The sequence below is a fragment of the Ixodes scapularis genome, unplaced genomic scaffold (genome assembly GCF_016920785.2).
Source record: "Ixodes scapularis isolate PalLabHiFi unplaced genomic scaffold, ASM1692078v2 PGA_scaffold39__5_contigs__length_11793443, whole genome shotgun sequence".
In the NCBI taxonomy this organism is placed as follows: Eukaryota; Metazoa; Arthropoda; class Arachnida; order Ixodida; family Ixodidae; genus Ixodes; species Ixodes scapularis.
This window is the reverse complement of record NW_024609867.1, coordinates 10,184,960-10,202,950: the sequence shown is the minus strand read 5'-3', so window position 1 is coordinate 10,202,950 and position 17,991 is coordinate 10,184,960. Positions and strand designations below refer to the sequence as shown.

Below are 17,991 nucleotides of genomic sequence, written 5' to 3'. Positions count from 1 at the left end.
GGCCTTTCTTCCGAGCAGGTGCTGGTCAAAAGCACGGCGCATTTTGATTTGTTCACACGGGCCGAAGAAAACAACGCCCAGACGAAAGTGGACGCGGTGTTCGGCTACGGCAGCCTAGCCTAGCGCAGCACGCTTTGTTGTTATTGTCCCATGAGCGTGGCTTCAAAGTTTGCACATGTGCAGCAGAGAATCAAGATCCCCCACAATACTTTATTTTGCTTTAAGTCCGGGTGCTAGCAACGCTGCAAGTCAGTAGGGTCCATATTTAGAATAGCGTACGCCGAGAGTAGCGTCATTCCTGTTTCGCATGCGCAGAACACTAACCGAGGTCTGTGCTTGACGAACGCCATACTTTTTTTTTTTTTCGATGTGCTATTTTTTTTTTTTAGAACGCAGCTCTTAAGAGCCCGTGTCCACGTTGATCGGCGTCGGCGTGGGCGTAACCGCGCGGTGCATTATGGGACATTTCCCCGCTAAATAATGCTGGAAAAAGTTTCCGCTAAATTTAGCGGGCAAATATTTCCGCCAAAAATATTGAAAAATTTTCCCGCTAAATTTAACCGAAAAATTTCTTCGCTATCTTTAGCGGTTTAAGTTTCCCCGATAAACTTAGAGGGAACATTTTCGCTAAATTTAGCTGGAAATTTAGCGAAAACTTCGGCCTAAATGGGAGGGGGGCGGGAGAAGAGGAGGGGAGGGTACGGATTGGAAGAAGGGGCATAACCTCCCGTCCTCCACCTCAGGAGCTGCGCTCTAATTCGGCATTGCAATGTTTTCTACACGCCTTTCATTTTTTTATTGCTTGCATACGCAAAAATGCTCTGCGTTGCTCCGAAGAGGATTCGAGATGCTCGAGGAGTTTTGTAATGACAAACAAGCGCAGTTAGAAAATGTCGGCTCCCAGGATAGCAGCTGCCTCGGCGCCCGTCGTGAGCGAGACGTGGGCGGCGCCCTTCCAACTGCGAGTGTCAATTCAGGACGACGTTGCGGTGCTACGGGATATGCACGTCACAAGGTGGTTGGAAGACCCGCCAAGAGTGGCAACGATCACGGCAAGTCGCTGCTTGCAACGCGCGAATGCTTCATGGCGAGTTCAGTATACGAGACTTCTCTTGCCGAGGCGACGCAAGCGGACACGACCCGGTCACAGCTGGTGTTTCATTCTCATATATAAAGCGTTTAAACTAACAAGGCTCCCATTTTAGATTGTGCCTCATTATTTCCGACACTCTATATTACGAGTCCAAAATGTTGGTCGGGGCGAAAACCTTTATTTTTCTAGTAATTGTATTTTCTGTTCGAACTAAAATTCTTATGGCATCTTGGTTGCGTTTTAAGCGTTAGATTCTTGGGTTTTGCTACACGGAGGGGAAACTCAATTCTAAAACTGCCTTGCATCTTGTATGCAAGCGCAAGCGCTAAATGCATCTCTAACGTGCGTTAACATTTCTACGTTATACTAAAAGCTTTTATTGCATTTTCAGCATGTGCATTTGCGTTTTTGTTTTCAAGAGCTTCTGGCTCCACTCGGCATTATGTTGAAGGAAATTGTAGGGGCGTTTTTTCTCCCTCCAAACGCGTCTCTTCCTTCACCGGCGTCATTCTTGTTCGTGCTTTTTACGGCCATTCGCCATTTATTTTTTCCATCGCCTTCATACCCTGCATGCGTCTTGTAAAATATCGTGCTATGCGAATTCTACAGACAAAGAAACTTGAAGACAAAAATGCAATCTGAATAAATTAGGCATGCTCGAGGAAGCGCAGACGCAGCCCCGCTGTGGTACGAACTATCGCCCACCATCAGCATATGATTACGGGATCCCTGTAGCGGTAATTTGTGTAAGTATATAGTTTGCCTTACCTAGAAGGTATCGCCTATAGGGTTGAGTAATGTCGTCGGGCATTGCCAATTGGTGATAAAAATAAACTCATATGTGTTACAACCTCTAGATATATAGGTATATTAAAACTCCTTAGAACATGAAGTAATAAATCTAGAATTAATAATTACGTTTGCAGGCCGGTGGGTCACGAGACGGCATGTGAGATAATAGCAAAATCATGATAACATTCGCAAACCAGAATAAACTAAAACGAGCCCAGCACCATTCATACCATAGCTGGTATGGATGGTCATAAAGACCATCATACCACTCTACCAACGACGCAATATTAGTCGGTATATTTTTGGTATGGCAAAGAGAAGCGCAATTTCTAACGAAATGATTTCTAGGCTGATTTCTTCATAGAGAATACAGAATGCGTCATTTTTCTAAATACCGCAATCATCTAAAGATATACAACAAAAAATGAAAGTCGTTTACCTCCCTGTAATGCCGAATCAGAGTGCAGCTCCTGAGGAAGAGGAGGCGAGGGTACGAAGAGGAGGGTATGCTCCTCCTCCCCCTCTCCTTCCTCTTCTCTCCCCCTCCCCCTCCCTCCTTTCCTCGTCCTCCCCTCGTCCTCTTCTCCCTCCTCCTTCTTTCTCCTCCTCCCTCGTGACGTCACTCATGACCCTCCTGGCGTCGCGTGTGACGTCATTATGAGAAACGTCCCGTGATGCAACGCGCGGTTGCGCCAATGGCGACGGCGACGGCGTTGCCGCTCAAGGACGAAACGGGCGCCTAAATGCTCCACTAAAAAAAAAAAAAAGACGCGTGCCGAGGAGACTGGAATACAGCGAAGGGTAGCTTCGTGCTGGTGACTCACAAAGACGAAATAACTTGATCACTCCGAGCCTTCGAAATTTGAAGGGGGTGTTAACCTGCAGAGAATGCTGGCTCCACCTGGTTGATTCTGGAGATCCACTGCCTGAGAGCCTCAATTCTCACCGCGTGTGATGCGGTACTGGTAGCGTGCGATACCATAGCGGGAGCCCCACTCCCCCTTGCCAGATGGTTGGCAGCGTCCACGTTACGCCGTATAGTGAAGTGCTGCCCGCTCCAGTCTAGGCGCCGACAGAATGAGGGAGGGGAGAAGTTGAGAGCGCGACGAGGTCGTCAAAGAGAGAGAGAACGCCGAGCCCAAGCAGCACAAATTTCGCCAATCATTGGCCGATGGCTGGCAATGGTCCTCTGGCCAGTGGCCAGACGGTGGCCAGCCATTGGGCGATGACTGGCCTTTCTCTGGTCATTTACCAATGGCCACTTTCTACCAGCCATCGGACAAACACTGGCCATTGAATGGCCGCTATTTGACCATTGGCCAAAAGACCATCGGCAGCCATTGCCCACTTCTTGACCGAAATTCGTGCTACGTGGGTAGTGGGTCAACCTGAAGCTTTAGCTGCCTTTGTCTCCACTGCACTCGTCGAACATGTTCGAATTCCGGAGCCGAACATCAGGAGTTGGCCATTCCGCACTCCAACCCGTTCGAAGATTGCATTGGAGATAAAGGCAGCTAGCCTTTCCTATTGACAAATCTCATTTGTATGAGAGATTTCTGTGTCCAATAAACACGGATGAATCATACAAGATTGTGATGTTATAGGTTCAGGTCAAACCGCCGAAGGAGGAATTCAGTCACACCGTGAGGTTTGATCAAGATATATATATATATTAAAAAAATTAACAAAAAATAAGAAACGCTTTAGCTATACACAAATATACAGGTCAGAAATTGTCTCACTTTCAGTCCGTCCTTGTGTGGCTGAAGGTCTTGGTGCTGTCTTGTTTTCAGCAGCGCTTGGTTGTTGGTGAGTGTTGTTCCTTGTTGATGGTCGGGGATGCTCTGCGCCGGGCACCGCCGAGGTCGTTCCCAGTCATGTTCCTTGGGTGTTCCTTGAGGCTGGTCTGGGATGTTCTGCTCCGGGACACCGCCGAAGTCGATAATCTTTCCCACCAGCGGCTACTTCGGATCGCTGCCGAATGCCTCGTTCATGCCGGATGTTGCCGATTTGGTTGCACACCGCCAAGCTGATGTTTCACCCGACAGTAGCACCCTCGGGACGTTGCCGGGTGTGCTTCCACCTGGTCGGGTTACCGCCGAACAAGAACCCCTCTTCTTCCTCTTTTTCGCCCCCCTCTCCTCCGGCCTGCTTCCTCGACGTTTTCCTCTTCTGCTCCATTTTTTCTGTCGTAGCACGACCTTTACCCCCTCCTCTAGAATTTAGTCGTACTAAATTTCTACACCACGTTGATGCATCATCCCCCCTTTTTTTTTGTTTACGTCCCTGTGTTGATTCATCAGTTTGCGCATCACTTTCACACCCTGAACGTTTTATATCTGGCCCGCACCCAGTTCACAATTTCAGGTACACCAGAACATCAGCTGCATTTCACTGCCGCAGCTAAAGCACTTCTACCCGTTACTGTATCACGGTATACTTCCATCATGCGTATAAATATTACCATATATAAAACAAAAAATTCCACCCTACCCCTTTGTGTCGATCAAACTCTGCTCAAGTAGTCCGCCCCGATATTGTCTTTGCCTTTTATATACTTAATCCTAAATGTAAACTCTTGCAGAGATAAACTCCACCTCATTACCCTCGCGTTGTTGAGTTTCGTCTTATTCAAATATTCTAGCGGTTGATGGTCCGTCTCAACTACGAATTCCTTTCAGTACAGGTAAATAGCATATTTACCAATTGCCCACACGAGTGCGAAGCACTCACGTTCTATAGCCGCAAAGTTCTTTTCGCTCGCGCTAAGTTTTCTACTGCCATATAACACTGGGTGCAGCATGCCCTCTTGCTCTTGCAACAGCACTGCTCCCAAAGCTTCGTCTGATGCATCCGTACGCAGGACAAATTGCTTAGACACATCGGGCGCTAACAAAATGGGTTGTTCTGCCAGCCTTCTTTTAAGCTCTTTGAAGCTTGTGTCATGTTTAGAGCACCATTCTACTGTGTTACTTTGTCCCTTCCTTGTGAGGTTAGTAAGTGGGGCTGCTACCTCTGCATAACGGGGTATAAACTCTCTATAATACCCTGTAAGACCTAGAAAGGCTCGCACCTGTTTTTTTGTCTTTGGCACCGATGCTTGTTTGAATCTTCTATTATTTCCCTCTTCGGTGCGATTTGGCCCATACCAAGCTTGTGACCTAAAAATGTTATCGCGTCAAACCCAACCTCACATTTGTTTGGCTTAACCGTGAGATGATCCCTCTTGAGACATTAAAAAATTTGCCGTAATGTTTCGCAGTGGTCTTCCCACGAGTCAGTGGCCACCAAAATGTCGTCAATGTAATGATGCACATTGGGCACCCCCTCCAGGACGGACCTCATCAACTTGGTAAACACTGCAGCAGCCGTCTTCAGTCCGAAAGGCATAAACCGGAATTGGTAAAGGCCCGTTCTTGTAAAGAAGGCAGTCTTTTCTTTGGCTGATTCTTCCATCGGTATCTGCCAATACCCCTTTGCTAGATCCAATTTAGAAAAATATTTTTTTTGCCCGACTCTTGAAAACACTACGTCCGACCTCGGTATAGGTTCAGCGTCAGCCATTACGACTGCGTTCAATCGCCGAAAGTCAACACAAACCCTATTAGAGATATGAGGCTTTTTTACCATTATTATGGGTGCGTTGAAGGCGGACGTGGATCGTTCGATGATGCCTAATCTTAGCATCTCTTCCACTTCTTCTTCCACTTCACCCTGGGTGGCAAAAGGCAACGGATACTGCCTTACAAACAACGGCTCTTCTGTCATCAATCGAAGTTTGCATTGCAATCCATTTGTTCTGCCCGGTACGTCAGAGAATATACCTTCAAACTCCCCGATCGCGTCAGCAAGATTTCTTTTGCTTTTGACTTAATTTAGGATTGATGACCACATCCTGCGCACCCTGTTGCCTTTTTAGACTGGGCGTCGTGATCTCCCCTAAGTCTTCAACCTCAACTTTCATTCCTAGTTTCGCGACCTACATATGTATGTAACATGTTTATGCGAAACGTTTTTCTTTTGTCGCCAACCAGCAGTTCGTAGTTTAAATCGCCTTTTCGCCTCGCAACTTCGTACGGTCCCTTCCACTGCATGGTTATTTTGTTGTAGTCACTGGGTAGCAGTATGAGCACTCTGTCGCCTGGCTCGAACCTTCGAGCCTGGCTCTTCCGGTCGTAGAACCTTTTCTGTTTTGTTTGCGCCTCTGCCATGATCTCATGCGCCACTTCACATATTTTCTTCAGTTTGTCCTTGAGTTCGATCATGTATCCGTATGATGTTTTTAACTCCTGGTTTAAGCTTTTATTGGACCACAGCTCCTTAAGGATGGTCAAAGGACCTCTCACATTTCGCCCGTACAACATCTCAAATGGTGCGAATCCTAGCAACGCTTGTGGTACTCCTCTAAAGGCAAAGAGGAGTGCTGGGATATACCTATCCTAGTCCGTGGGCCGTTCTTGGCTCATTCTCTTCATCATTTGCTTGATGGTACCATTAAATCTCTCTACGAGACCATTACACATTGCGTGATATGGCGTAGTTAACAACTGCCGAAAGGATAATAGCCGTCGTATCTCTTTCACAATATTGGAAGTAAAGTTCGTACCTCGATCACTCAGAATCTCCTTAGGTACTCCGTACCGGGAGAACATCTCGACTAGAGCTTCTGCCACCTGCGGTGTATCAATGGTTTTCAATGCCACAGCGTCCGGGTACCTCGTGGCTACATCAACCATTGTCAAGATATATTGGTTTCCTTTGCTGGACTTCGGGGTTATTGGTCCAATGATATATATCGCTACCCGGTGGAAGGGTTCTTCAATTATGGGCATACTCATCATTGGAGCTTTTTTCACGGGGCCTTTTGGTATAGTGCGTTGGCACACATCACAATACCGTATGTAACGTTTCACGTCACCTTGCATACCAGGCCAAAACAATTCTTCCGCTACCCTAGCGACCGTGCTCTTTACCCCCTGATGGCCCGACATTATTCCATCCTGAGCCAATTCCATTACAGTCTTTCTAAATACCGTTGGTACAATGAGTTGGTGTCTCACGTCCCCGTCGCTGAATTCGACTCGACGGAGCAACAAATCATCCTTCACGACGTATTCCGTTGCTACGTCACATCTCCATTTCCGCACTCGTTTATTCAGACTTTTAAAACACCTCTGCAGACTCTCATCCGACTTTTGCTGCCCCGTTAATTGAAGAGCTGTGACTTCTAGCAGCTCTATAACCGGCGCCTTGAGCTGGGGCCATTGTTTCTCTTCACTTTTGCCCGTTCTTTTTGCTCATGCTGCAAGGCGTTTCGCCAAACACTTCATCTCCCTGGTGACGTATTTTCTTCGTACTTGCGCCCCACCCTGGATCCGGGCAGTCCAGTTTTCTAGCCCCTGGGATGTTACCCAGTATGAGGTCATACAGCGGTTCGTCTACGCATTCGGCACGTACTTCCCCCGTGTAATTAGGTGTATCTATGTTGATTATCGCTTCAGGCATAACCCTCATAATGCCATCAACCAGGATAACCCCAGTGGACGTTCCTGTGAACTCCTCACTTCGTGCCAGTCTCTTTCTTACTAGTACTGTGTTGGTTTCACTATCCCTAAGCACTGATATCTTAATATCATGTAACCTCCCTTTGACCACCGGCATCATTATGTCGATATTGTGTACTAAGTCAGCGTCAGTAACATGTTCAAATCTTGTATTTGTTATCGCTCCCTGCTGTTCTTTGTTGTCCCTCTTTGATGCCTTCTGTCTTTTGTCCAGGACACACGCTGCTTTGTTCTGTGAGTGATTGGCGCACTGTCCAGCTTTGTGTCCCATTTTGCCGCACTCCCAGCATCGTACTCCTGCCTGATTTTGTCTATATCCGCTTCTGCAATCACTTGCCTTATGCCCAACCTTACTGCACAGAAAGCATCTAGGCGATGGTCTCCGGGCTCCTCCCGTTTGTCCAGTACCCTTACTATTTTCGCAGTCTGGTCTCACTATTGTACAACCCCCATCTTTCATAGCACCCAGATTGCATTTTCCCTGGGCTTCCAGGTACTGGTCAGCTAGCTCTGCCATTTCTTGCGCTGCGTTCACGTTACGTTCTTTTAGAAAAATGGCCAGCTTAGGATGACAGCAACTAAGGAACTGTTTGGCAATCACCCTGTCCCTCACTGCCTCAAACGTCTTCTCTGTCTGCGCCATTTCGAGCCACCTATCAAAATAATCACTCAATCTGGTAGAGAATTGTCGTCCAGTTTCTGCCTCCTCCGGCTTGCTTCGTCTGAACTTTTCTCTAAAACCGTCTGCAGTTAGTCTGAATCGTTGGAGCAAGGTGATCTTAACCTTCTCATAGTCTAGGGAGTCAGCTGCTGTCATCCTCCTCAATGCGGTTAAAGCTTCACCCACCAGGCAAAGACTAAGGGACGTCGCCCATTCCTCCTTCGCTCATCCTTGTCCTACCGCAATCCTCTCAAGTCTATGCAGGTAGGCATCTAAGTCATCGCGTTTCTCGTCAAAGGGCGGCATCAATTGCTTCAAGCACCCTTGTCCTCTTGACTGACTTTCGCTCCCTCCGTCTCTTGTCGCTCCACTGGCGCGTTCTGTTTCCGCGAGCTTGATCTTAAGCTCTGTCATAGCGATCTCATGTGCCGCTTTCAGTCTGGCGTCCTCTCTCTCCCTCTCAGCCTTCTGCTGTTTCCTCTGATGTTCGAGTTTGGAATCTTCTCTAGCGTGCACTCTCTCCTTTCTCTCACGCTTTCGTTCCCCCTCCAGAAGATGCAACGCTTCCTCTTTTGTTGGTCCGAGGGAGCTTCCCAAAGCCATTATCTTTTCAAAATCCATTTCAAACTTGTTGGGAACTGTTCACCGGTACAACTGGTTTTCTCACTCTGCGGTTTGTATCCTGGCAAGCTCGCCAAATTGTGATGTTATAGGTTCAGGTCAAACCGCCGAAGGAGGAATTCAGTCACACCGTGACGTTTGATCAATATATATATATATATATATATATATATATATATATATATATATATATATATATATATATATATATATATATATATATATTAAAAAACATTAACAAAAAATAAGAAACGTTTTAGCTATACACAAATATACAGGTCAGAAATTGTCTCACTTTCAGTCCGTCCTTGTGTGGCTGAAGGTCTTGGTGCTGTCTTGTTTTCAGCAGCGCTTGGTTGTTGGTGAGTGTTGTTCCTTGTTGATGGTCTGGGATGCTCTGCTCCGGGACACCGCCGAAGTCGTTCCCAGTGACGTTCCTTAATGGGTGTTCCTTAAGGTTGGTCGGGGATGTTCTGCTCCGGGACACCGCCGAAGTCGATAATCTTTTCCACCAGCGGCTACTTCGGATCGCTGCCGAATGCCTCGTTCATGCCCGATGTTGCCACTTTGGTTGCGCACCGCCAAGCTGATGTTTCACCCGACAGCAACACCCTCGGGACGTTGCCGGGTGTGCTTCCACCTGGTCGGGTTACCGCCGAACAAGAACCCCTCTCCTTCCTCTTTTCGCCCCCTTCTCCTCCGGCCTGCTTCCTCGGACGTTTTCCTCTTCTGCTTCATTTTTTCTGTTGTAGCACGACAAAGATATATAAAAACATATACGAACCATATAAGAACTACATAAGAACTATATAAGATACTATATAAGAACATACAAGCACACATATGAGAAACTTTCGGGAAGTGTCTTATACGTTTCTTAAATTGTTCTTATATAGGTTTTACATGGTTCTTGTATGGTTCTCATATACCTCGCATAATTCGGGCCATCTTTTTTTCAAAATGGCGCCAAAGAAGGTTGCGTGTGGAAATTTCTCCACCCTCATAATCAGCAAGCAGAAATTTATAGCTTCTCGTGGCGGCTGCAAACGCAATATATCATTGTGCTTGCATCAACCCTATTGAAAATTCTCATTTGTATGAGAAATTTCTGTGTCCAATAAACACATATGAATCATACAAGATATATAAGAACATATAAGAACCTTATAAGAACCATATAAGAGCTATATAAGATCTATATAAGATACATGAGAACATACAAGCACCATATAAGAAACTAGTGGGAAGTTTCTTATAAGTTTCCTATGTGGTTCTTATATATCTTATATAATTCTTATATAGTTCTCATATAATTCTTATATGGTTCTTATATGTTCCTATATGTTCTTATATATCTTGTATGATTCATATGTGTTTCTTGGACACAAGAAATTTCTCATACAAATGATTTTTTTTACTAGGGAACATAGGCCTTGAGGAATACAACGTGCTCGTGTCATCAGGTTCCAGCGCATACAAATGCAGTGCTTGCACTCGGCGAAACCGGGCTGCATCGGAAGATACCTCCACGCAAGCTGTACCAGATAGGTCTGATTCCGAGAGCGAAGATGATTCATCTCCGGAAAATAGCATCGTCGGCGAACCGCTGGTCGTCCCACGTGTACTGGCAAGTGTTTTTGACAAGATTGTGGTCAAGTTAGACGTTTTAACGGCCGAGGTGAAGTGTTTACGGGCGGACAAGAACAGCCTCCGTTCGCAAGTGTCGATTCTTGAAAAAACAGCTTCTTGGGCGTGTGCCGCAAGCTTCAGTGCAGCACTGGAACTATGCCACAGCAACTCCATCGTTATCTGCTGGGCAACAGAAGCTGTCAACAACGGGAACGCATGATGCAGCACACCGTGCTTCGCGAGGCACAGCAACCGCGACGGTTCAGCGTGCCAAGGATAGCCCCAACGGGCAAGACATGGGGGGTCTCGACTCTGCCGGTGTCAGCGAACGACAACGGGGCGACAATTTGACAGAAAACGATGGCTTCATCATGGTCGTTCCCCGACGCCGTCAGAAGCCGTCAGTGGGAACCGCAAAAGCTTCAAATGTGACCTCTGTTTCCCATGCCCCTGCTTGAAGATCCCTATTTGTGTCGCGACGTGGCCCGACCACGACTGTGGCCGATGTTAACGCTCTGATTGAACCATTGCTGGGCAGCAGATATATCTGTTGCACGAAGGTAAAAACAAAGTTTCAGTCCTATTCTTCATTTCACGTTTCTGTAGACAATGTTTCACTTGACTTGATTAACAACCCTCAAGTCTGGCCTGAGGGTTGCATATATCACCAGTTCTTTGGAAAGCTTAAAGGAGTATGTTCTTTTGAGTCGGAATCCACTAACTCCCCAGAAAATGGCTCGCGTTCATAAAGGGATGCTGAACCGAAATCTGGATTCACCAAAACACGCGGTTAAAGCACGCAACGGGATGCTACAAACACCAAAGCATCACTCATACAGCGATATCTCGAACGGATGACCGTACTTAAAAAAAAAAAAAAAATAGGCGAATTTGGCAGGAATGTTGACGTCGTGTTTCTCCGAGAAGGAGAGGGAACGGCCTCGCGTCTTTTCCGTCTCGCGGCCTTGAGGGAGCGGAGTGAAGAGAGTAGGAAACTCAGTACCTTGACGATCACGCGCCTCATCGGCCTGGTTCAATCTCGACTTCTTTTTCCAAAAATACGGTCGTCCATTTGAGATATCGCCTTACTATACCATATCGCCTTACTATACAGAAAAAGGCACTTCCATAGACTTTATCAGCAAAGCGGTGTCGATTTATGATACACAAAGTTCGGTATCTACCGGACGATAGTTAAAAAGTTATTCAAGTATGACAAACAGCTTTATAAGCAAAGAATTGAAAGCTGTCTACACCGAAAGCTTGACGACTTCTGGAAATTTGTAAAGCAGCATACAAAAACAAGAAGCGACAGTATATGACCGCGGGGCGACACCGGATGTGTATTGTCTCCTCTAGACGTAGCCAATTGTTTTCGGGATCAGTTTGGTGGATGCTACTCCTCAGATTCCTTCTCGAGTTATACCCCTTCTGACAATACTGGTTACCACGATTTTCTGACAATCACTTCTATTGACACAGTAGAAGATCGAGAAGTGATATTAAAACTAAAGTCGAAGTTTTCAGTGCGAATGGATATGATACCGAATTTTATTATCAAGGGGTGTGCACACCTAATAGCCCCCATCTTAAATCACGTATTTAACCTCTCGTTGAAAAGTGGTGTTTTTCCATCACCTTGAAAAACGTATGTTGTCATACCATGCAGTGTATAAATTGGTGATGTTTATAACGTAAATAACTACCAACCGATATTGTTGCTGTGTGCCTTTTCGAAGGTATTTGAGATGGTCATCTACACTCGTGTTTCGTATTATTTTAGACGGAAATTTAGTAGTGCTCAACATGGTTTTTTAAAGGCACGCTTCGTGGAAACTAACTTTTGTTCATTTCTTGGTTACTCAGTTCCTATAGTTCTTTCTTGAGGCCAGGTCGATACTGTTTATTTGAAATGACAAAAGCCTTCGACAAAGTTAATCATGATTTACTATTGCTGAAGCTCTTATTGTATGGAGTATCGCCGACGCTTTTGAACTGGTTTAAGACTTACTTAACTGATCGTCGTAGCATTTTGAGAATTGCAAATAGCTATTCCATCACTTTCATCCCGACGTCTGGGGTCCCCCAGGGATCTAACGTCGGGCCCCCTACTGTTCTTCGTATTCATCAACGACCTTAAAAAGTGATAAATAATTCACACCTGGTTCTGTTTGCTCATGACATCAAGATATTCACGAATATAAGATCATTTGACGATTGCAGTGTATTGCAACATGACATTTTACGCATATCTGAAAGGTGCTCCGCAAACTTGTTGGTGCTTAACAATGAAAAAACAAAAATCTTATTAATGTCTAATAAACGCGATATATTATCTTACTCTTATGTTCTTAAATCAGCTACCATCCCACAAGTAACCGAAATTCGCGACCTTGGGATCTATTTTGACACTAGACATTCCTTTTCTTATCATGTTTCAAAGATTGTTGCCTCTTCTTTCCGAATGATGGGTTTGCTATACCGCTTATCATGCGACTTTAAGAATCATTTATGCCTTGTCCGACTGTTCTTATGTCTGGTACGTGCAAAACTGGAGTTTGGTAGTGTCGCATAGAATTCGCCGACTGCCACTGATGCGTCACGGCTAGAAAATGCGCAGAAACGTTTTATTCGCCTTTTCTAGGATACGTATTTTGGTAGAAAGTTCTATTATGACTACGACGACATTCTTAAGAAACTAGGTTTACCGACTTTATTGAAGCGAAGGCGCTCTCGTGACATTTTATTTTTACATAAAGTAATTAACGGTCACATTGACGCTGATCTTTAGGCTCAGTGAATTTTCATGCACGTGCTCGATCTTGTAGACGTTGTTTTTTGTTTTACCCTCACTTTCAAGAAACATTCTCACCATTGACCCTCATGCAAGTCTCTTCGAACAATGTTGACTCGCCAACTTTGGTCGTTTTCAGTGATTGTACCACGTTCAAGCGCAATCTTGACTATGCACTGTACCATGTATGGGACAGGTGTCTCCATGAGGTACTGCAGAATCTCTTTTCTTTTATCCAATCGTAGACATTCGTGCCACCATACCGAAACCTCACGGTTGTTCTGGGCCACTGGGGAAATAAGGTATTATTATTATTATTATTATTCCTTTGTGTTTGCTGGACACAAGACATTTCCAATGTAAATAGCTTTTTCACTGGGGTTAGGTCTACCCACTCATCATTTCAAGCAGATGCTCGGCCTTCTCGGTCTCCTCCTCTCCCTCGTTTTCTCGGAATGCGCCTGCGGCGTCTTCACTGGGTCTGCGCCGAATTTCCATGGCCCTGTTTCTCGATCTAGCTCGGGAAAAAAGATTTGGTGCCTTGACATTCGAAACCTACCCACGTTCAGCGGTACTCTGGATGTGTTTTCCGTCATTTGACCCTCGAGTGTTGCTCGGAGTTCAAGTATCATGGTGGGTTCCGCAGTTGTGAGCGGCAACGCCGGCAAAATATATACCGGTTAAACATTTCACTGGAAACCCCGAGAATGGGACGTCTGCAGTACCGATTCGAAGTTAAGCTAGCCCCCTGCGGTCTATCATTAGATAGACCGAAGGGGGGCAGGTTACAATTTTTAGATCTACAGCTGAAACATTCGTCCAGTTTTTGCTGGGAATACGGCAAGCCAACCAAAAAACCTCTCCTACCATTTCACTTTTGTCACTCAAAACATGCAAAGGCTGGTATTATTCGAAGTCAAGGCAACTGTGCTCTGAAAAGGTCATGTTCCCACCTTAATGGGTCTGCTTTCAAGTGCCTCTCTGACAGTTTTGAAGCCACTGGGTACCCTCATAATTACGTTTTAAATCAGTTGTTGCTCCTCTTCTCTCTTCTCTGTGAAGAAAAAGCGCCAAAGTCTTCTTAAACCCACACTGAGTGTAGTCCTTCCATTTTTTTTTTTTTTTCACCAAAGTGTGCATAATTTTACATCCATTCGGAGCAGATATGGAAGAGACTGAATCGAACGAGTCCGTTTGCTTCCGCCAGAGCTAGTTGCAGCAAGTAATACAGGAAAACAGAAGTCAGTTTTGTGTAGGGAGTAGCGGTATACAGGACCAAGTTGGACGCGCTTGGTCTGTCTTACATAGGACAGACCAAGCGCGGTATAAACGATCGTCTCACTGAACACAAACGTTGTGTCAAAAACAAACACTCACATATGGAAGTGTGAAAACATGTAGTCGAATGCCTAATTGGGAAGTGTCAAAACATGTAGTCGAATGCCTAATCTGCCTAATTGGGACTGAGCCACAATAGGCCTAAAAGAAAAAAAGATGTCTGAAACGTCTGATAAAAGAATTTATAATGATCGTGAACCATGGGAATGTGGTAAATAAGCCATTCCTCACTTTGGACAAGGAACAGAGAAGGTACCTACAAATTTGATGCCTTGGCATGTTAGGTCAAGTCTTTCGTTGCGGCCTAGTAGGTTTTGGTTGCTATTGTCCTATTTTATTATCAAGATCAGTTCGCGTTGTGTTTTATGCCTGGTCGTTTAGTTCGCTCCTCCCGTCTTTTTCCAATGTTCAGGCTTTCGCCAGAAAACTGTACCTTTTGAGTGATCCTTGAAACGTCTTTCTTTTTCGGTTCTTGGGGGCACTGCCGGTGTAGACAATTTTGAAACAAAATGCATTTTTAGTGTATAAAGGAGGTCACTGCTTGTGGCACGGCATTCCCCTTTTGTTCTCGCTCTTTCTTTCTCGTCTGTTGTATTTTGTATAAGATTTGTTGCCTATATCAGCCCTTTCGTTTTCGAATAAATTTCAGCTGTGTTTGAGACTTTGTGTGTTTCCGTCCGTTCTCGTCTCAGTCTCGAGAGTTTTAGTCAAATGTTTAACCACCGCCAGCTGGTTTGCGCCCTAATGTTTTTTTCAGAAATATACAGTAGCATCTTTCTCTGCTTATCTTCGCTTGAAGATGCTTCCAACGAAGCTTTTGTATGTCTTCAGACGCTTCCGAAATTGTCATGGAACGACATTCACCAGTGCTGCTAATTGATAAAATCTACGTGACAAGTACTTTTCGTTCCTCTTATTGTCGGATTGCTCTTTGCTCGCTGGCCGATGGAGTAGATGTGCTGAGATAGAAATGATTGCTGCGCTTTACGCCAGTACATGAAGATGACCTGTGTTCTGAATTTCCGGGTCATGTGTAAACAAATATAGCGCCGACTGTGCCCCCAAACCTTCTGCAGAGCGCTGTGATTCGATAAGTGGACATTGATGATAAACTACGGTTGGCTGCTGCAAAACATGTCTATGGCAGTCCGGCCGTGGTTTATGTGAAGTGCTTCATCTAGTAGACGTACCGTTGCGCTACTGTCTTGTCGCAGGCTTTCAATAAGATATACACATGTGCTTCAGTTTACATAACCTTGGAGTACGTGAGAGGCCTCAGAAGGCACTGATCCGTAATAAAAGCACCTGCGGTAGAGGAACACTTCCTGGATAGCAATGCCATAATGCTATACTTATACGTTACATTCTGGAGGTCATCGAGGAGAATTCCCGACTTTCTTAAATACATCACCGCAATATGTTTTAATTTTAAAGCAGGATACGCCGCCATCGTACGCACGTTGCATTAACGGGAGTATGAATGTGTTATTTTGCTGCTTATAAATGTTTTATACACCTTTCCCTTCTTTCGTCTATTTTTTTAGGGCGCAGGTCTTAGGCGCCCGTTTCCAGCATCGGTGTCGCCGCCAACGTCGACCTAACCACAAGCCCCCCCCCCCCCCCTCCCCAAGGACCTCGGGAGGACCTTGGGTTCTTTCGGGAGGACCTCGGGTACCTTCGGTGACTTCGGGGAGGGGGAAGGCCCCGTGACCTCGCTAAGGGGGGGGGGGGGGGGGTCACGTGACCCCCCCCCCCCCCGCCCCCCGAGTCAAGTGACCCACCCCCCAAGGAAGCTTGGCCAGCTTCGAAACAGAGACCTTTCGTGCCGTAGCCCGACGCGATGCCTGTCCACCAAAATAGAATTAATTAATTATTTATTAATTAATTATGTATTAATTAATTAGGAGGGAAGAGGAGGAGGAGATGACGGGTGGAGGTTGAAGGATGAGGGCAGGAGGAGGAGGTGAAGGAGAAGGAGGGGAGGAGGAGGGGAGGAGGAGGAGTGTCATGGTCGATTCATGAAAGAAGAAGAAAAAGCTGAGAGCTGCGCGAGGGGGGAGAAAAAAGAAAAAAAGAAGTGGGAGAGGTCGTCGAACGGTCGTCGGAGTGCAGCCATCGCGACGAACTGCCGGGCCTGGGCGCTTGGGTGCCATGACCCAAACCAGAACCAGTCAGCGAGTTGCGGGCTGAAGCAAGGAAACAGGAAGGCTGCCGGAGCTCCGTCGGTGAGAGGACACCAAGAAACCCGATCCCGAGATCCCTTTGCCGTGGCCAAAGCCTCCATCAGCGTGGTGCCGACCAGGTCCGGGTTAGCCCAGCGATCGCCATTGGGAATTTCGGCGTCCGGAATCCAGGCTCCCGTTACCATCATCGAGCACTTGGTAACCACGATCCCGAACCCGGCAACTACATCCGCAACCCCTTGAGCATCTTCCGCCAACGGAAAAGACCGGAACTCAAGTGAATATTGCTTTGTGTACATATCCCTCGATTCGGTTTATCTTCATGTTCCTTTTTTATAAGACACTCTTTTTCATTTTCTTCTCAATACAAATTGCCTGGATTCAATTGGGTCTCGTATTCTTTTTCTTTACATAAATGATTATTTGAACGAGCCTTGCGTACCTCGTGACAAATATTGGCGTCCGCGACAGGACGAGACCTATTGAAGTTGGGCAGCTTGTGTCTTACAAGTATTCCGTGAACTGGTCAGACGTCAGTAGAAAATGGATTACAGAGAGATGCTTGACGTCGGAAAACAACTGGGGTTGCAGGGAGAGGGCTTGAGGAAATGGGTTGAAGAACACCAAGCCCGAGAACGAAAAGAAAAGGACCTGGAGAGAAAGGAAAGAGCTGTCGAAAGAGTTGCCTTGAGAGAAAGGGCGGAGATTGAGGAGCGAACACTTCAGCTTCGCATAAGGTTAGCCGAGAGCGGAGCGTCTGCAACCGCGGTAACCGATTCGAATGGAAACGGTGGCGAGAGAGTTAGCTCGAGTAGTCTTTGCCCTCGCAAGCTGATTTCCCCATTTGATGACCGGAGGGACGATTTTGATGCGTACCTTAAAAGATTCGAGTGCATTGCCCGCGGGGAGGAGTGGCCACTACCTAAATGGGCAACAGCACTGAGTATGTGTCTTACTGGGGAAGCACTCAAGGTGTATGGGAGACTATCGCCCCAGGATTCTATGAACTATGAAGCGACTAAGAAAGCGCTTCTCGAGAGGTTTAGATTCACAACGGAGGGTTACCGGGAAAACTTCCGAAAACCTAAGCCCGAGGAAGGAGAGACAGCTAAACAGTACGCAGCTCGGCTGCAGGGGTATTTCGACCGGTGGATGGAGGTTGGCGAGACTCCTGCTACCTATGAAGCCCTTCGGGATAGGGTGCTGGAAGAGCAATTTATTTCGCAATGTCACGCGAGGGTAGCCACCTTCCTGAAGGAAAGGAATCGTCAGACGCTTGCGTCGATGGTGGAGACTGCGGATCGCTTTCTTGAAGC

The 17,991-nt window shown here is 46.2% G+C and overlaps 1 protein-coding gene across 1 annotated transcript in view; it reads right to left on the bottom strand.

Annotated features, from left to right (window-relative positions):
* LOC115328068 (parathyroid hormone/parathyroid hormone-related peptide receptor) overlaps positions 1–7,399 on the bottom strand; it is a 96,916-nt gene extending 89,517 nt beyond the window's left edge. Inside the window, exons 1-2 of the mRNA XM_040210554.1 lie at positions 7,247–7,399; positions 6,492–7,140 (exon numbers count right to left, since the gene is read on the bottom strand). Of these exons, the coding sequence (XP_040066488.1) occupies positions 6,492–7,140; positions 7,247–7,399 (802 nt within the window). The remainder of the gene's footprint in view (positions 1–6,491; positions 7,141–7,246) is intronic.
* Positions 7,400–17,991: the final 10,592 nt, after the last annotated feature.